The sequence below is a fragment of the Perna viridis genome, chromosome 4, assembly GCF_037379345.1.
Source record: "Perna viridis isolate PV_CMFRI_1.1 ecotype Kerala chromosome 4, ASM3737934v1, whole genome shotgun sequence".
Classification (NCBI taxonomy): domain Eukaryota; kingdom Metazoa; phylum Mollusca; class Bivalvia; order Mytilida; family Mytilidae; genus Perna; species Perna viridis.
The window spans coordinates 1,271,594-1,291,955 of NC_142448.1; the positions used below are offsets into that span (position 1 = coordinate 1,271,594).

Sequence of the window (20,362 nt, forward strand, 5' to 3'; positions counted from 1 at the left end):
ATACTTTGTTCTTTATATAGTCACTAAGCGGAGGCTTGGCGCGTTATAAAACCTGGCTTTACCCAATTTTCATTTTGAAATGTCTGTACCAAGTAAACACCATTGCGGCTGTTTCCAACTTTCTGGTTTTTGCCGTGACATTGCCATTTTGGTATACGGACTTTCCTTTTAGACTATTCCTTTTGACTACTACCTAGTTTTTATCAGTTCGGTAATTTGGTTATTACCCTTCATGAAATCAATAGGCCAAAAATAATATACTAACAAATGTTGGGCTCTCATGGTACAGGTTAACTCACAATTTTATTAGTAGTTTTATAGTAATAATTATTTTAATAAAATTACATAATCAAAAATTAGTGTTTAGGACTGTATCCTGTCGGTCTACTATATCCAATGTTACTTCTTCGCCAAACCAAAAATTTAAAACCACAAATAGTGTTTTGTCATCGACATGGTATTATAAAATTTAACTATCTTTATATCCGATAATTTAGAGGAAATTGGAATTTTTAGGAAGAAAAAAACTTATTTTAAAACTTTGACTAAAATATTATAAATCTGATTATATAATTACCTTTCCCCTATGTTTATCCTAAATATGAACTTTGGTGATGTATTATGTACAGAAAAAATGTATTTATTATTTTTGTTGGGTGTTTGAAATTTTATCAAGTGTTAACTTCCGCTCGATTTTTTTTTTTTTTTTTTTTTTTTTGGGGGGGGGGTAATTTATTATATAGTCCCAGTCCATGCTCTTAATTTTTAGTGGAGTCCAAGTTGCTCATTCACTTTTGTTACTTTGTATGTATTATTTTGGTTAACATATGTTATTTTTTTGTGTATATCTGTTTTCCAAGTCTGGTCTTTGTCCCTGGATTACATTCTTTTGATTTTTGCTTCTCTTGATTACTCCTTCAAGTAAATTGCATTAAAAATATTAAAAAATATTTTCCTTCAAATGTTTTAATATTAGTTAGTAAGTAAAGATAGTAACACTAACTATTATTATTATTAATATCATTATTTTTTTTTATTATCTTTATTATGATTATTGTTATTTTTGTTTGTTTGTTGTTATTTTAGGTATAAACACTTTTTGAAAACCGTGTAATTTATCAATTTATTATCTTACTATATGACACTGACAAAATATATCAATGTTGAGCCCAACTGAGACATAGCATGTCAAATGTCATCAATGGAGAATGACTCCGAAATACCTATGAGGAGATGCACATATATTCAATTACCCCAATTTTGTTTTGGAGTGTAAATTGTCTATATTAAACCTACAAACAGCTGTTTTATCGTGTCATTCATAGCAAATGTCGCTAGCATGTTGTTATATACTATTCTAATTGCACAAAAACTTGTAAACTTTTATAGAAAAATCGAATAACCGTTGTTTCTATTTTTTTAAATTTTATTTTGAGTTCTAAGAACAAAAAACGTTTTATTTTAATGAACGGACAGCGCAATGCGATATAGCATTGCGTTGTTATCACATTTTTCGTTGAAATCGTATGTCAAACCAAATATATCTATTTTTTTGTTTCTTATTAAATATACGAATTTTAGAGTGATGTATTATAGATAATATCAAATAAATAACGCTATAAGTGCAGGTCATATGACAAACAATAGTCCAATAGAAAATAAGGTAGGATAGCAATGCCGTAATGCCGGTCATACAAATCTTTCATATTTTAACTGTATTTAAGCCCTTGATCGGCCGATTAAGCGATATGCTATGAATAGGACCCGCACGCTTTAAAGACAATTTCAAAGTAAGAACTAAATGATATATGTTATAAGAATTTTTTAATGTTTTTCCTTTTTTATTTATTTTGTTTTAATATTGTTTTTTTTCTCCAAATTACATGTATGAAAAGACATCATTCCTATTGTTTGAGAAAAGAATAAGCTGAATCAAGAGGAAATAAAACAAATCATATCTGAATTGAAAACCACTTATTATAACCCAAAACACGTTGACCTTGCAAAGACGAAAAGAAAAAGTATCAAATTCCACAATGTGCCAGATAAATAAGGTAACAACCTGAAATTCTACACATGAAAATGTTGATTATATTAGACATTTTAAATAATATAGGATGAATCCATATGCCATGGCCATACAAAAAGTAAAATAACCCTTGAAAACACAAGAAGATCAAAATAAAGGTTCAATATCTACAATATTTCTTCTCATATTTGAATTGCTGCATTTTTGTTTTTTGTTTTATTTTGTTTTGTGTTTTTTTGTGATTTTTTGTTTTGTTTTGTTTTGCTTTCAATTAGTTTTATTTATTTTTCCCTGCTTCTTTGTTTTTTGTTTTTGTTGTCGATGTTTTTGTTTGCTTTTTTTCATCATTTTTCATGCTTTAATGAAATCTACATATCCACCAATCTTAAAATCTCTGAACACCGATTAGGAAAAAGAATTTTAATTGTTAACAAAAGTTATTGTGGAAAAATTCGGACTTCTGCTCAGTAACAGGTTTTTCCTTTTTTACTAAACAAGTATCGACTCATGTGCATGTTGTAAGAGGGGAGCATTTTTACACAAACTGAATCTGCTGGGGTGCCAAAAGATCTTGAAAATGTCAGACTAAGGCAGTCAATTGGTCTTCAATGAACGACGAGGAAATTAGCATTCCACGGGGTAGACTGCAGCTAATCCCAATTCATCAATATACACATACAGAAACCGAAAGAAAACAATAATGCCAGAATTAATCAACTATGTGCATAATTAACGCTTCCTTTTTGGCATGTGTCTATTTTTCATATAGGTTAAGAAAAAACAAAGGTTGAAGAATACTAGATGGCTACAATCACATTGGAAATGTGTTTTCACTTATAACTGCTATTCGATCTACATTTGATACAAATTATTGTATTCAATAATATAGAATTTGGCCGCAGGCTAAGCCTGTTCAAGCGCTCTTCATAGAAGTACAATACAGCAAAATATCGTAATATATGTAAATATATAAAATACAAATTATTTTATACATTATCGAATTGCTAATCCATTTGGTTTAAAAAAAAAATAATGAAAATAAAAGAAAAGCATATCTTGTAAAATAAGAGAGATATTTTGACAATATTTCAATATAAGATAAATAAATGACTTTATATTAACTGCACGTATTTGTGCTTGAAAAACAAAACTGCTTAACATGTACTTTGATTATTAAGATATTTAACGAGAAGAGATTATTATTAGTATCGAAACTGTGTAGTTAAATTGAGGTAAAGTGAAAGTCACAAGTTCTGAATAAAATACCATGGTATTGGAGATAAAAGAGTAATCAAGTGAACCAAGGTTATAGCAGTAATCAAAAGAATGTATTCCAGGGACAAAGACCAGACATGGAAAACAGACATACACAACAAAGAACATAAGTAACTAAAATCATACATACAAAGGAACAAAAGTAAATGAGCAACTCAGACTCCACTAAAAACTAGGAGCATGGACCAGGAATTTAAAGAAGACGAAAAGAGCAAAAAAAAATTAAAACAAATTAAGTAGATGCAGAGTAAGGAAAAGTTAATCCAAACAAAGCATAACGTTTTACAGAACTGAATTATTCTTTTACAAAAATTATAGGATTTAATAATGGTTATGTGACTAAAAATACAGCAATTGATGTGGTGCTTCTTATAGCTGATCCGATAGAAAGAATATCGTTTTGCTAGATCTTTTAATCTCAGTTTACGCTATATGGATGACGTATTATCTTTAAACAATCACAATTTCGGGGATTTGATGCATCGCATCTACCCCAAAGAACTTGAGAAAAAGGATACTACAGACACTGTGAAGTCAGCCTCATATCTTGACCTACACTTAGAAATCGGTGGTAAAAGAAAACTATTGACCAAACTTTACGACAAACGTGATGACTTTCCATTCAGAATTGTCAACTTTCCTTTCATCTGTGGCAACATCCCTTTAGCACTTGCGTATGAAGTGTTCACATCACAACTCATACGTTATGCCAGAGATTGCCGAAACTACGCAGACTTTTTGTACCGCGCTAGAATTGTAACAAATAGGCTTCTGGAACAGGGTTATGTTGCTACAAGATTGAAGTCATCACTACAGAAGTTTTATTGTCGTCATCATGAACTCGTGGATCGTTACGGTGTACCCATCTGCGCCATGAAAACTGATTTGTTCAACGTGTCATAGTTTTCCTTTCTTCTTTGTTCTACCACAGACTTGACTTTTTCATGGGCAACTCGGGGGTGTTTCTAGAAAGCAGATGACGCTTACCCTACCTGTGCACCTTTCAGTTCTTAGTGGAGTATGAGTTGCTTATTTGCTTTTGTTACTTTGTATGTATGATTTTAGTTACTTTATGTTCTTTGTTGTGTATGTCTGTGTTCCATGTCTGGTTTTTGTTCCTTGATTACATTCTTTTGATTTCTGCTATAACCTTGGTTCCTTTGATTACACTTTTTCTAATATAACCCTAGAAAATCTTGGCTTTATATATACTCTAGAACATTTTCAACAATGTTAACATTTTCTGCTAAAGTAAGATAAATGTCTCCGAATAACAATTCCAGAGTTATATCAATATTACAATAAGAAGGACTTTCAAGTAATAAAGTTGTAGAGTCATAAGCAGGACAATTAAAGAAGAAATCTTTTAGAAAATCATGAAATAGATGAGAATTCAAATCACTACCTTTATTCCTAAGTTTATAAATTTAGTGCGATAATTAGCTGGTTTATATAGGCTACATATTCCTTAAAAATCGGAGTGACACGCGAAATCTTCCAAACGTTTGGAACTTTTAAAGTTATGAATAATTGAAAAGTAATGTCAAAGAAACTAAATTTCACATCCTTATGTACTCTAGGAGAAATACTATCTGGTCCATATGGTTAATTTGTGTCTAAAATATTCACAATAATGGATATTCAATTGATTCACAATTGAACTTCATTTCATCATATCTATGATGTATCATATTTTTTGAGATTATCTACATTTAGTGAGCTTGAAATCAGAGACAATTGATACACCCTTTTCTGTGTCATACCTAGACCTTAACATATACATAGCCCGGATACATAGACGAAATAGGACGTTTAAAATTGATTTTTTATGACAAATGTGATAAGTTTGACTTTCCAATTGTTATCTTCCACTTTTTAAGTGGTAAAATACCAACATCGCCGTCCTATAGATTTTGCATTTAATAAGCTTCCAAGGCAGCCTATTAAGTCTTCGTTGATATCATCGCTAAAAAAAATCATTAATCTCAAAGATGCGACGAGATATATTCAGTTAGATTTCACGTCTTACCAGATCGAAGATTACCTGATTTTTCTTATTTACAATAAGACAGGTGTCACTAGTAGAGCAGAACATGCTTATTCTTCAAGAGTACGTGATGTTACTCTCTTTTTTCTTTTGATTATTTTTGTTTGAGTTTGGGAGTTCATATTGCAAGTCCTTTAGTTTTTGTGTTCAGTCTTACTTTGAGGTTTTGAGCTTTTTATTATTATTATTATGTAACGTCTGAATTTTCCGTCTGTTTTGGTGCGATGGTATTGTTGTCAATACCAACTTACACTGCCTATCTCATTAACTTTACGAGTTAGGCATCAGGTTTTTAATTGTAGAATTTGAGTTTAATCAATGACATCGAGTTTTTGAAACCGCTTTAACCGTGAATACCAATGATTTCACTTTTGACGCTAACTTATATCTGATCTTTGTTTCAGAAATGTTTCTCTCCCGCTATTTTGACCGTCAACTTTATAGCCTGTTTTACAAATACGGAAACTTTGTTGCGAGAAATTCTATTTCAGTAATAGTTTTCAGTGTGCTCCTTAATGGCTTACTAGGAATCAACATAATATGGTTAAAGTTGACCAGCGACATTTATGTCTATACACCATCTAATAGTCAGGCAGAGCAAGATTATATTAGAGTTAATCAACATTTCCCGGACTTCGGTGGAACCAACTTTTACGAGCACAATCTCGTAGATCTTGGAAGATATGGCAGTTTGATAATTAAAACCAAGAACGGTAGCAATTTATTAAATGAAACATACAAATTTTCCGTTCAAGAGTTGATGGCGTTTGTAGGAAATATAAGCATCAAAGTAGGTGATACAAATTATACCTACAGGGAACTGTGTACAAGGCGAAACCGTGAATGTACTATTAAACAATCTGTACTTTATTCTAATAAGTTCTGGAATCAAGTTAATGATGCAAATCTATCATTTCCATATTTTGTCGATGAAAAGGGCCATTCAAATGATCTTTCTCGTACCATAGGTGGTGTTGTAGTCCAAGATGGTGCAGTTACATTTGCCAAAGCATTTAAAATTGTATTTAATTTACGAAATGATACCAACATGTATGCAGATTTAGCCAAAACATGGGAGGTTGAGTTTATCAAAATATTCAAATCATATATGAATATTAACCTGTCGGTGGCATTCTCAAATTCTGAATCTTTGGGGCGAGAGTTAGATTCAAATACTAGAGGGGATGTCACTTATTTTTCATTGACCTTTACGCTGATGATATTTTATGCGTCATTTGCAGCAGCAGGTGGTAACTGTGTGTCAAACAGGGGTCATTTAGGCAGAGCAGGTGTTATCGCTAGCGGATTAGCAATTCTCGGAGCATTTGGACTCGGTAGCGTGATGAAAGTAGAATTTGTCAACATAGTGGGTGTTGTACCGTTCCTCATCATAGGTAAACCAAGTTTTAGAGTAATCAAAGGAACCAAGATTCTAGCGGAAATAAAAAAATATGTATTCCAGGGACAAAGACCAGACATGGAAAACAGAAAAACACAACAAAGAACATAAAGTAACTAAAATAGTACATACAAAGTAACAAAAATAAATGAACAACTCGGACTCCAATAAAAACTGGCAGCATGGACCAAATTATGTTTCTAGAGGGCGACATTGTGTTTCTCCTAATATAAAAATCACACTAATGCATCAAATACGAACAGCTACATAAACATTCAATTCAAACGATAAACGTAACTTTTCATTTTATAATAAGTCAAACTTCAAAGTTTAAATGTTTAACTAAGCTTTGTTTCAACTTGCAGGTATTGGCCTCGATGATATGTTTATTTTACTATCTTCTCATGCGGAAAGTTCAGGAGGAGGTTCCCCGGAGGAACGGATTGGAAGAACTGTTCAATCAAGTGGGGTTGCCATGACTATAACGTCTTTGACAAATATTGTAGCGTTTACTGTTGGCTCGTTCTCGCCCTTCAAAAGTGTTAGGAATTTCTCAATTTACACAGGTATGGCAACCATAGACATACATTTCCTCTTTCTTACATACCATTTTGATATTCCATGTACGTCAACCATAAATACAAACTTCCTCCTTCGAACATCCAATTTTGATTTTCCAGGTACGTCAACCATAGATACAAACTTCTTCTTTCGTATATCCCATTTTGATATTCCAGGTTAGGCAACCATAAAAACACATTTTCTCCCTCGATCATCCCACTTTGATATTCCAGGTAAGGCAACCATAGATACACATTTCCTCCTTTCTATCTCCCATTTTGATATTCCAGTTATAGCAACCATAGAAACACATATTCTCCTTCGCATATCCCATTTGATCTTCCATGTAAGGCAACCTTATATAGACACTTCCTCCTTCTTACATCCCATTTGAAATTCCAGGTACGTCAACCAATATTGCTTTACAACAGAATGAGGTACTGCGGGGTACATATTTCATCCATATTTCAAATTGCTACTGTGGTAATTATATAAGGTTTCACTTACTTTTAAATGTACAGACATGATTTTCATGAAAAAGGTGTCGACTAAGGTATTGAAACAACAAAACTTTGCCATCAAAATAATCTCTGTTCCGAACACTGTAATATATGATCATGACCGACTTAGGGATTTCTTAACATCCTTGGTTATTATTTCTTCATGAAAATCATTTATTTACTTAAGTAAGCGAAATATTTTTATATAATTATCACAGTAGCAACTTTTTATTAATATGGATTAAATGTAACTCCCCCTCCGGTACCCTCCGGTACACTCTCTATGTCGTAAAGCATGTACCACAAATGACTGCAACGTATTGAGTATATATTCTTAGCGTTTGATTGGTTAACACTGCGTTAAGAAAGAGTTTTGGGGATTTTTGTGATATATATATATATATATATATATATATATATCCACAAAGTAAGTCTAATTCTACCTTCGATGCTACGCCGTTTTGGCTTTATAATGAACGAAATGAAGGGTGTATCGGATATACGGAAAGTGCTATCGTTTTCAACTTTCTTGTTATAGTGTTATTTAAACAAACTGATTTTTTTTTATATTTTAATGACTTATTGTAATCTGTTTCAGGAATTGCAATTTTCCTCTGCTTTATCAACCAAATGACGTTTTTTCTTGGATGTATGAGTATTCATGAGAAAAGAGTAGCTGCTAACAGACACTGCCTTACATGTATTCCTACGAAAACAACTGCAGAGATGAAAAAAGATGGTACAAGTGCTTGTCGGGCAGTCATCTGTGGAGGATCTGGTCCATCGTCACGGAGTGAACAAGAGAGCTTTCTTGAAAGACTTCCCTCTGTTTTGATACCAAAAGTAGTTCTGTGGTTGCCCATGAAAGTTATGGTCATTTTGGGGATTGCTGGATATCTTGGGGTTTCGATTTGGGGAATAGCGAATCTTAAACAGGGTCTTTTGTTAAGAAATTTAGTCTCTGAATCGTCATATTTCCATTCATATAGTACTTGGGAATATGACTTGTTTCCTTCACAATTTGCAATTTCAGTCTATTTTCCATTAAATCTTGATTTTACTTCTAAAGCAACCGATAATGAGTTCACTAAGCTTATGTCTCTGGTTTGTGGTGACAGAGATATAGATTGTACTAATGAGATTAATTGGTATTCTGCATATAAATCATCTATATTCTATAGCAACACCTCTCTTCAGTCATTTTGCCTTAGTTTTAGAAATTTCCTTGAACATAACTCTTTGTATAAAAATGATGTGATACTAAAAGGCAATTGTACAATTTTGCAATCTCGGGTACATGTCTTCTCGAGCAATTTAAAAGACAGTTACTCACAAGGTAAACTCATGTTAAGACTAAGGGAGATAGCCGATAAAACTTTCCAGGGAACATTTATTTACTCACCCGCATTTATCTTTTTCGAACAGTACGTAGCAGTTTTACCAAACACATTGCTGACTGTCGGAGCCTCAATTGTTGGAGTATTTCTTGTCACTTGTGTATTCATGTCCAATCCTTTAGTTATTATGTATGTAACCATTTCGTTAGCAGTTTTACTGTCTGGTTTATTAGGGTTTCTGTATATATGGGAGCTATCATTAAGTGCAATTACTATGCTACACATCATAATGAGCGTAGGGTTTTCTGTTGACTACAGTGCTCATATTTGTCATGCGTACCTTGTATCTGAAGGCGAGACCAGAAACATTCGTGTGAACGAAGCAATAGTTAAATCAGGGGGACCAATTTTTAATGGTGCATTATCATCTCTCATTGGTATTTTCACTCTTGCTCATTCGGAATCCTATGTCTTTACATCCTTTTTCAAAATAATTTTATTAGTCATCTGTTTTGGTCTTGGACAGGCATTGCTTTTTCTTCCAGTGTTACTTTCGCTGGTTGGTCCACACAGAAAACCGGATATTGAAAAGACGGTTATCTTTAGTCCAAATGACAGTGGTCTTGATAATAATGGGTTTCAAAACGACATTAACACACACTTTTAAAGTATCAGATAAACAAAGATATATAGCAGCTTATGCCAAATAAGAATAGGAAAACCATATAATTGGTATAGCAACTTCGTCATTCAAATACAACTCTCCAACTACTAAGTATCTTTTTTGTACTTCAATGATCAGTTAATGTGATATTGAGGTTAATGAATGCTCTAAAAATAGTTTTTTTGTCTGAAATAAACAAATAAGGTTCAATAGGTTACCTGCAATTCGGGTCTGACAACTTTTGACAGAAGAAATCAAAACCATCCATGAATGTTAACAAAAATCCAACAACAAAATCAACAATAACAACGAATTATGATATAGAATTACCTGGCAACATAATGATCTTCACAAATGTCGAACACACTTTTTAAAACTAACTGATCGATACTAGTTCTACATAAGTAATGGTATGTTTTATTCTCTAGATCCTAGTAATTGTCGATCAATGCTACTGTACACATATATGTACACCTTTTTCTTTACATTGGCAACTGTGTTGGCTTTTGGCAAAACGCTGGAACTTTATAGCCTCTACGGCATTTACAGTTGGATATTCTTTCATCATAATCATTTATTTTTATCAAAAGACTATTCACAATGTTTAGATTTATCATTAAACAACAGTTATCCATAATTATGTAATAAGTATCCAATGTAATTAAACAGAATAAATAAACAAGAGTAATAAAAGCTGGTTTAGTTTTATCACATGGTTTCCTCTGTCTTTCAAACGTCTTTTATCTACCCTATTGATGACATCTTGCAGTATTCCAAACTTAAAAATACGTAAAACATTAAGGCTTCATTCCTTGCATTGAATATGGTAGAACATCTCGGTGATGGATTTGGCTTCCTCTTTCGATAGTTTTGGTTTTGAGTACTTCTTGTATACAACTAATATTTTGATTATGATCTTCCTACATATTTGATTTTAATGCTGCTGATGAGAGATTACTTCTTGAAACACGTGTACATCATATCGAAATTTACAATATATAAAACTGGTATTTTGGGTCGATACCGCTGCTGGTGGATCTGAGGTTCCCGATGATATTCGCTAACCCAGTAGACAGACTTGTCTGACCCCGAATTATATCATATTTTATCTACCCTATTTATGAAATCTTGCAGTATTCCAAATTTTAAAATATATAAAACACTGAGGCTTCACTTGACGGGAAAAAACGACATTGACATGGCATTTAACATTTAGATAATGTTAATACCGGGTAATGCATTCAAATTCTGTTATATATAATTTATCAAAAAGGTAGGTCAAGATATGAGGCTGACTTAAAAGTGTCTGTAGTATCCTTTATCTCGAGTTCTTTGGGGGTAGATGCGATGTATCTAATCCCCAAAATTAGGATTGTTTGAAGATAATACGTCATCTCTATAGCGGAAACTGAGATTAAAGGATCTAGCTAAACGATATTCTTTCTTTCGGATCAGATCAGCTATAAAGTTAGTCTCATAAGAGTGAAGGAATAGGTCAGCAAGTAGAGGAGCACAATTTGTTCCCATTGGAATGCCAACCGTTTGTTGAAAAACGCGTCCACCACACTAAACACATATGTTGTCGATTAAAATGCCAGCATTATGTAAACATCTGCTTCTGTATATTTGGAAGATGATTTGGAATTATTTCTTACAAAGTATGAGGAATCTCTACCAAGAACTATATATTTGTATCTATATGTACCATCTTTTTTTTAAAAAAAACAACGATGTATAATTGTGTTGGCTAGCAAATGGGCGTGGAAATATATAAGTAAATGTGTAACATCTTTAATGACAACAACCAGAGAGTCCAGAGATTCCAGAGAGTACATTTCATTAGCTGAACAAAAATATAGATGTTGATGATGTTGACGATGTTGACGATTTACTGAAAATAGAAAAATGAAATACAATGTACCTATGTCGTCAACCAAGAAAATAACCAATCAAAACAAAAAATACAAACACAATAGTAATACAATATCAATAGAAAATCAATAGAAAATGACACAAAAGCATGAAAATACAATATGTAAAAAGAACTTAATTAAGATTTAATTAATTAAATCGCTATTAAGCTTCACTGAGAAAATAATTTATCGATCGGCACCTAACATACAGTGAAAAATTGCGGTGCACTCGAAAATCAATCTGCCTAACATTAAAATTAAAGTCAATAAACCTACAAAAATTATATCTAATTATCAAAATGTATGTAATTAACCATCGGAAGTATATTTATACAAAGATAAAGTAAAAAACTCACCAAATTAATAATATTTCCACCAAATCAACACAGAAAAACAATCGTGAAATTACAACGGAAGTACTCGAAATAGTAAACAATAACACTGGATGGAAAAATGATAATCGAAAATGATGATTAATGATATTTGGTTTAACGGTGGAAATGAACTCTACATACCAGCCCCTTAATTGTGAAGCATAGCAAGCAATTACAATAAAACAAAAAAATATAAACCATAAAAAAATACAAGAAATACCCTCATAAAATAATCAAAGTGAAAATGTCAAAATAACAAATGAAACAGATCTCAAAATGTCCCTACTAGGTAAGTATACATAATACCCTAAATTAGTCTAACTCTAAAATTGTACACAGTTTGTCAATCGGACGGGTAAGTATGGTTGAACCAATCTTAACTTTGACTTGACGAACTAGTCCATTACGATCAGGAATCAATGCATGTACAAGTCCCATAGGCCAAGAATTTCTTGGAGAGTTCGAATCAACTACTAGAACTACATCTCCAACATGTAAATTTCTCTTAACATTGTTCCATTTTTGCCGTTCTTGAAGAATTGGTAGGTATTCACATAACCATCGACTCCAGAATAAATTGGACATGTACTGAATTTGACGCCACCTACGTCTGCAGTAATTGTCAGTCTTAGAAAATAATCCAGGAGGAAGAACCGGCTTGCATTTCATCAGAAGCAAATGGTTTGGCGTTAATGCTTCTAAATCGTTCGGATTGTCAGAGTTCATAGTAATAGGTCTGCTATTCAGTATAGCTTCCACTTCACACATCAGTGTATGTAGACCGTCATCGTCTAGAACTTGTTCCTTGATCACACTTGAAATTACTCTCCTGATACTACGAATCAACCTTTCCCAAATACCTCCGAAATGGGAACCACTAGGAGGGTTGAATTTCCATTCAACACTGTTTTGAAGCATCGAAATTTCAATCTGATGTAAATTCCATTCGTCAATAGCTCGTTTCATTTCCCGTTCCGCACCAATGAAATTAGTTCCGTTGTCAGATCTTATGAGTGAAACTTGTCCTCGTCGAGAAATGAATCGTCTTAGAACGTTAATATACGAATCAGTGTCCAATGATGAAGCGATTTCCAAATGAACTGCCCGACTGGCCAAACATGTAAATATCACTCCGTGACGTTTAACTCTAGATCTGCGTTGTTTAACCTCAAAAGGTCCAAAATAATCCACACCGACTCTAGTAAAAGGCGGATCGTCCGGTAACACACGTTCTTCTGGTAATTCTGCCATTTTTTGCTCTCCAACTTTAGCACTTACACGACGACAATTTACGCACTTGGAAATTATCTTTCTGATGGCGGAAGGAGCACTAATTATCCAGTATCTTTGCCTCAACGCTGAAAACATATGATTACGACCACTGTGTTTCAAAAGAATATGAAAATGATGAAGTATCAAATTCGACACGTGATTGTTCTTTGGCAGTATAACTGGATGTTTACTGTTTTCTGATAAGATTGAAGAATGTAAGCGTCCTTCGACACGCAATAAATTTCCATCAAGAAAAGGATCAAAAGTTATTATGCGACTGTCCTTGTGAATTTTCGGATTTCCTGACTTCAAAGCACCAATTTCCTTTCCGAATGCTTCTTGCTGCACAATACTTATAATAGTGTTTTCGGATTCTTCAAGATCTTTTAAAGTCAGTTTATGTCTAATCCTGTGATCTGCTCTTGTCTGTACTTTACGCACACGCTTCAGTAATTGCTCTTTAACTTTTATTATCCAAGCTAAGGCACGTTTTAACTTATACCATGAGGAACAATGCTCGAAAAGTTTTAACATAATGTCAATGTTTGTGTTGTTTAGTCTTAACACAACTGTAGCAACTTTCGCACGCTTTATTTCTCGATCTTCCGTGTCGATGTTCCCGAGATCTTCTGTAGGTAGACTAGGCCACTCATCCGGATGCCGATTCAAGAACGCCGGTGCATCGATCCAACGTTTTTCTAGCAAATCGTTAGCAGATGCACCTCGAGACGATATGTCTGCAGGATTCATCTTCATATTAATGTATCTCCAATCACTAACATTCGATCCCTCGTGAATAACTGAAAGTCTATTCGCTACGAATGTTTGAAATCTAGCGGTTGTGTTGTTGATATACCGAAGAACGGACATACTATCAGTCCAGAAATACGAATGGTCTATCGGAATTTCGAGTTCACTTATAATCATCTTGTTAGTCCTAACAGCGACCGTCGCTGCCGTAAGTTCCAACCGGGGAATAGTAACTTGCTTCAATGGCGTAACTCTAGCCTTGCCCATTACGAATGAACAGTGAATTTCGTGGTCGACATTTTCAAGTCTGAGATACACCGTAACCCGATTCGCTGGCATCGGCAAAATGGTGAAGATGAGCAGATAACACGTTTCCGAAATCGGGTGGTTTGAAGCAACGAGGCACACTGAAGCTAGAAAGTCTCGACAAATCGTTGTACCAAATCTCCCAGTTCTGCAATAGTACGTCGGGTATCGGATCGTCCCATGCCAATCTCAACTTACATAGTTCCTGAAGAATAATTTTCGGTCTCCGTACACACTACTGACCATTGATAAGATTCCTCGTCTGGTTTTCGGTTTGTCTTGAAGAGATATCTTAAACTGAAAAGTATCGGTTTCAACGACGAAATTACAAGAAGTATTTTCATCTCTAGAAACATTCAACGGACCGTTTATTACCCAGCCAAGCACAGTCTCAACCGCGAAAGGTCCGTCATTAACACACGGTACCACACTCCACGGCTCCATTGCACGAGGAACATTAACTCCGATTAAGAGTCCAACGTGATCGTTACTAATCCTTTGTAATGGAATATCACGCAAATGTGGCCAATTTGAAATGTCACTTACTGAAACGATATCACTACTAGTAACTGGTAATTTCTCCTGTGAAAAAGTAGTCGGTAAGGATATAACATTATTACCGTTTAAGTCACTGATTTCCAAACCACTAACTACGTAACAGTCTTTCACATCCGTTTCCGTCTGTGTCATTGTAAGCAAACCGAGTTTCGTTTTCTTTCCTTCGACATTCAATTCGCGCATGATAGTTCCTGAGCAAAACGTTGCGGTACTGCCACAGTCAAGAAAAGCGTACGTTTCAACAAACTTGTCACTTTTCACATTCGACATCTCCAGCCCCTGTAGACGTTGCAGAACTAGTAAAATCTCTAACCGAATTGTCATTACAAGTTTCATTTACTTTCTGTTTACGTGAATCGACGTGAAGAATTGACGGATGACCCTTTTTACACACGGAACACGTTGCCTTCTGACTACATACAACCTTCTGATGACCGTATTTCAGACAACCGAAACAGTAACCTTTAGACTTGAGAAAATCGTATCTGTCTTTTAGAGACTTACTTGTAATCTTGTCGCACATCTTCAGTGAATGACTTGAGTTTCCACAGTAAACACATGGTTTCGAAAATGCATTAGGTTTTGAGTCCGTACTATCGTTACGATCATTTTGAGAGTTAGATTCAACTGACGTGGCCAACGTTTTACGATTACCATAAGACGAGGATTTCGATTCTTGAAGTTTCTTTACCGACGAGGGTGTACGCATAACGTCTTTACCGTAAATAGGGTCATTAACCTTTTTTGCTTCTCTCTTAACAAAATCTACAAGTTGACTAAATAACAAAGTTCTTCGCTGTGACTTTGTTTCATACACTATATTACGCCACCTGACTTGTAAGTTGAACGGAAGTTTTCGAACTAGAGTTTTCATATTGTCCGAGTATTCTAACACCCTGACCTCATCGACGTTCTGAACAGCATACAAACACTCGGTAAGAAATATCGAAAAGTCATCTAACGCTTTGGGGTTATCTTGCTTAACCACGGGCCGATCTAAAGCCTTTCTAACGAACGAATTAGCTATCACATCCGGCTCACCGTACCTGTCCTGAAGTTCATTCATTGACGCTGTATAGCCTGTTTCCGCATCCAAGTGAGAAAACCCTTTTACAATACGATGTGGCTCTCCAAGGGTAAACTGTAACAAGTAAGTTAAACGTTCATCATAGGAAGCCGTATTCGATTCAATTCTAGCTTGAAATTGTCTCTTAAATCCATTGAACAACATAGGATTGCCATCAAATTTCTGTATGTCGATTTGAGGCTTATTCAGCTCGCGGACTATTGAAATACTTTCTGACGGAACGACAGGTGTGTTTTTATTTACTAAGTCGTAGTTCTTCACCCTAGGCGTAGACTTACTTGGAATCCATTCAGATGCTTGCGGATTTAAACGTGACGTTTCTTCCTGTACATACGTTTTCATACGTGTTGCCTCTGATTGTCTAGGTTTCTGATTGTAAGATACTTCAGTTAGATTTTCATGTCTACTGAGTTTAAATTCTAACAAATCGTCGTCTCTCATACTTTTCTCCAGCTCCTCTATCACCTTTGATTTAGCGTCACTAACTTTAAGCTCCGTTTTTATTTCCAATTCTTCTTCCTGAATTTTAAGTTTTAACTTAGCTTCCTCGAGTTGTTTCTTCTCACTTAACGCTTCGGCTCTTGCTAGCAATTCTACCTTACGTTGTTCTTCCATTAACTTGGCTTTGGATATATGACTTGCATTACTAGATCTCGCACTTCTGTGTGACCTTGCACCTGAACTCCTGTGCGATCTTACGCTCCCGGATCTGTGTGATCTCTGATCATCTTGAACTATATGTTGCGGCGATATTGTTTTCGCTTTATTCAATATAAACCAGTCCTCTGCTGATTGATTTGTTGATAGAAAGACTCGATTTTTATCCTGGAACGAGGCATTGTCCACTTGTTTATCGTTCAAGTCAGTAAAAATTGCTTGGTACTTATCATGTGTCTCTAGTAATTCCTCGTATATACCTATCCACTTAGAATACACTGGTCGGACCAAATCAACGTCTCCTGGTTGCGATATCAATCGTTCAAGTTCACCACTTAGGATTGTCAATGATTTTATAAGACGAGTACGTTGGTTTCTATAAAGATTCATGGAATACATCAATCCCTTTTCCGTAAGCTTTCTTTCTCTACTAGCTTCTACTAAGTCTTCCGTATTGTCATCCATTGTCACTTGATAAATTATTAATTTGTAAATAATGTGTTGGCTAGCAAATGGGCGTGGAAATATATAAGTAAATGTGTAACATCTTTAATGACAACAACCAGAGAGTCCAGAGATTCCAGAGAGTACATTTCATTAGCTGAACAAAAATATAGATGATGTTGATGATGTTGACGATGTTGACGATTTACTGAAAATAGAAAAATGAAATACAATGTACCTATGTCGTCAACCAAGAAAATAACCAATCAAAACAAAAAATACAAACACAATAGTAATACAATATCAATAGAAAATCAATAGAAAATGACACAAAAGCATGAAAATACAATATGTAAAAAAAACTTAATTAAGATTTAATTAATTAAATCGCTATTAAGCTTCACTGAGAAAATAATTTATCGATCGGCACCTAACATACAGTGAAAAATTGCGGTGCACTCGAAAATCAATCTGCCTAACATTAAAATTAAAGTCAATAAACCTACAAAAATTATATCTAATTATCAAAATGTATGTAATTAACCATCGGAAGTATATTTATACAAAGATAAAGTAAAAAACTCACCAAATTAATAATATTTCCACCAAATCAACACAGAAAAACAATCGTGAAATTACAACGGAAGTACTCGAAATAGTAAACAATAACACTGGATGGAAAAATGATAATCGAAAATGATGATTAATGATATTTGGTTTAACGGTGGAAATGAACTCTACAATAATGTTTTTAAGTCGGGATTTTCACTGAGTATGGGGAATAGAAGTATACAGTGTTGAAAAATCATAGGTTTTAATGCTATTATATTCTGATAATAGTCTTGAACTGATTGCCTCCAAAAGATCTTTCGAATTTTTCAGGATCCACATTGAATTAATACCACTTCGGGAGTAACAAGTGTTGTGGTAGGACTACAAATCCTCTTTGACAGCTGTGAGTATAGAAGTTAAAAATTTTGAAAAGGTTTAGTGGTACATTTTGGAGATCCAGCTATGTAACGTTGTTTGTATTGATTCTTGTGGAGTTAAGGAATCCAGTACATAGACAGTAAATCACAATCAGCGTCCTTGGAAGAGAGATCAAAAAGAGGATACATGTAGCACAGATTTGTGGTTTTCCACAATTTCTTCTTTGGAGAGTGTGGTAGTAGTATAGGTCTTATCACTGCTATTATTTTCTACGTCTACCTCTGATGATAAGCATTGGATTTAAAACGTTTTTGCAGACGAAAACAATGTTGTTTTTGGCTTTGACTGCTGGTACGACAACATATTTGTCATGTATAGTAGGCAATGTTTTTGCTACATCGGAATATTTGAAAACCGATGTAGCATTGGCATTCATTGACCTACTTAAAATTTTCATTCGTTTCAAAATTAAAGACCTCACAGCTTTTAACCATTCTGACAGAGAATCAATGTCTTCTTGTTCACGTTTTATCCATTTTCTCGCGTAGTCCTCCACGGCATCCATAAGAACTTTATAGTTATAATTCTAATTTATGGAGCGCGATTCACGGTACTTGGGACCTTTAGAAAGGATATTACGCAGAGTTTCGTTTTCGATGATAGACAAATCTCCCGTAACGACGTGACCGGAAGGACCATATTTGAATGGAGAGTTTTTGCAAGAACAGTCAGGTGGTTTAGCCCTCAAGTCCTCAATCTCGAGGTTCTGCAATAGCCTTTTATAATTGAAAGTTTTGGATGGAATGGGTGAAGTATAGGAATATGAAATAATTGGTATGGATTTGTCTTCGAAATATGGGGGATTTTGTTTGATAACGTTTTTGTGACGGAGGATGTTAGCCAAATTAATTGCTTCACTCACACTAAAATCCCATTTACATGCGTAAATTAAATTTACAAAAGAGAATTAACAAATGTTGAAAACTAATACGTTTCAATCATCCTGTCGCACTTTATTTTAAAGATTGTTTTTTTGTTGGTCCGAAAAAAATTTAGTCCGACTCGACCTTTTAGCTTTGTTGATTCTAAACCAGAATGAGGCTCCGCGCTAAATAAGTTGAAGCAAAAGAAAATATGTGAAATTTGCAGTGACTACAAAAGTTTTGTGTTGTAAAGTGTGTAAGTGTCAAAAGAGGATATGGCATTACGAAAAGTTTTGGGCTATAAACCAATTTATTTTTTTATTCAAGTTCTCAAAGCTGTGAAATAGTTCGAACTATAACATTACGGTACCGTTCTGTCATCCACTCATATTAGAGAGGTCAGTCAAAATATGAAGTATATAGAAAATGTACAAGTTTATACTAGTTTGAAAGAGCCCAACAAATGTAACTTACTGGTGCAAAAAATTTTAAAATCGGTCAAGGGGTTCAAAAGTTATTACAATTTAAAGTTCAAAATTTTGGTCATTTTTCTTCCGAAGGCAAAAATCTCACATTTTGGGCACTTCTGTGGCCCACATAAGTCAAACAAGTAAAGAAATTCATACATTGTGTCTTAATCATTTAAATAAAGCCATTCAGGAAACTTGTATCTTAGATACAAAGAAAATTACACTTTTTTAAAATTGGCAAAAAAACACTTTTTTTTGCTGTGTGTCAACAGCATCGTGAATTAAAGTGCAATTTTTGGATATTCATATTTGGAAATTGGAAGGTAGTAGAAATCTTATACTTTGCTGTTCTTTCAAGAGTAATCCATTAAACAGAAATAAATAAATATTATGTCAAAACCTCTGATTTGTTTTTCATTGGAATCAAAAACACTGCGGCAGACCCCCTTTTTTTTATATGCGTTTTTTCAACAAAAAAATACATTTTTGCTTACTAAGAATTCAAAAAAAATATTAAATTTTTTCTGTCACTTGTTTTGTGTGGCAATAAAGTTGCTTGACTTGAAAAATCATGTTTTTCAGCTCAAAAAATTTTTTTGAGGTAGAAAATTTACATTTTAGGGTAAATTTTAGAGCTATTTTCAGTGGAAAAAATGGCGAAAGGTCAGACAGAAAAAGACATTTTGAATTTAAAAGCAGTTTTTAGCACATGACAGTTATTGTTATTGTGATTAAATATGTAAAAACACATTTTTATCAAGAAATAATTGAATTATATTTAAAAATCAACAAGCAAATGTTGAAAAATGGGGGTAAATCGAACATTTTTGAAAATTTCAGATTTAAAAAAAAACCCGCATATTTAT

The 20,362-nt window shown here is 34.0% G+C and overlaps 4 protein-coding genes across 4 annotated transcripts in view; 2 read left to right on the plus strand and 2 right to left on the minus strand.

Moving 5' to 3' along the window:
• Nucleotides 1–1,717: 1,717 nt before the first annotated feature.
• Nucleotides 1,718–10,983, plus strand: LOC148618381 (patched domain-containing protein 3-like). The gene is made up of 4 exons (XM_088577244.1): nt 1,718–1,790; nt 5,756–6,745; nt 7,116–7,316; nt 8,410–10,983. Exons 2-4 carry the CDS (start codon nt 5,758–5,760, stop codon nt 9,813–9,815), a joined length of 2,595 nt encoding a protein of 864 aa, XP_088433370.1. The 5' UTR covers nt 1,718–1,790; nt 5,756–5,757; the 3' UTR covers nt 9,816–10,983.
• A 1,428-nt stretch (nt 10,984–12,411) lies between these two features.
• On the minus strand, nt 12,412–14,388 carry LOC148618382 (uncharacterized). The gene has a single exon (XM_088576846.1). The coding sequence runs from the start codon at nt 14,386–14,388 to the stop codon at nt 12,412–12,414; it is 1,977 nt and encodes a 658-aa protein (XP_088432972.1).
• A 276-nt stretch (nt 14,389–14,664) lies between these two features.
• Nucleotides 14,665–17,917, minus strand: LOC148618383 (uncharacterized). Its single transcript, XM_088577245.1, has 2 exons — nt 17,760–17,917; nt 14,665–17,381 (listed from the first exon to the last, which is right to left on the minus strand). Exon 2 carries the CDS (start codon nt 17,192–17,194, stop codon nt 15,236–15,238), a length of 1,959 nt encoding a protein of 652 aa, XP_088433371.1. The 5' UTR covers nt 17,195–17,381; nt 17,760–17,917; the 3' UTR covers nt 14,665–15,235.
• Nucleotides 17,918–19,181: 1,264 nt separating this feature from the next.
• LOC148618384 (piwi-like protein 1) overlaps nt 19,182–20,362 on the plus strand; it is a 65,893-nt gene continuing 64,712 nt past the window's right edge. The window contains exon 1 of the mRNA XM_088577267.1: nt 19,182–19,282. The gene's annotated coding sequence lies outside the window, so the exon portion shown is untranslated. The remainder of the gene's footprint in view (nt 19,283–20,362) is intronic.

Bases quoted from the DNA above. Each gene is read 5' to 3' on its own strand.
- LOC148618381 (XM_088577244.1), top strand. From the start codon at position 5,758: ATGTTTCTCTCCCGCTATTTTGACCGTCAACTTTATAGCCTGTTTTAC. The intron at 6,746-7,115 runs GTAAACCAAGTT...TTCAACTTGCAG, and splicing joins TGTACCGTTCCTCATCATAG to GTATTGGCCTCGATGATATG. The intron at 7,317-8,409 runs GTATGGCAACCA...AATCTGTTTCAG, and splicing joins GAATTTCTCAATTTACACAG to GAATTGCAATTTTCCTCTGC.
- LOC148618382 (XM_088576846.1), bottom strand. From the start codon at position 14,388: ATGGGCAAGGCTAGAGTTACGCCATTGAAGCAAGTTACTATTCCCCGG.
- LOC148618383 (XM_088577245.1), bottom strand. From the start codon at position 17,194: ATGGATGACAATACGGAAGACTTAGTAGAAGCTAGTAGAGAAAGAAAG.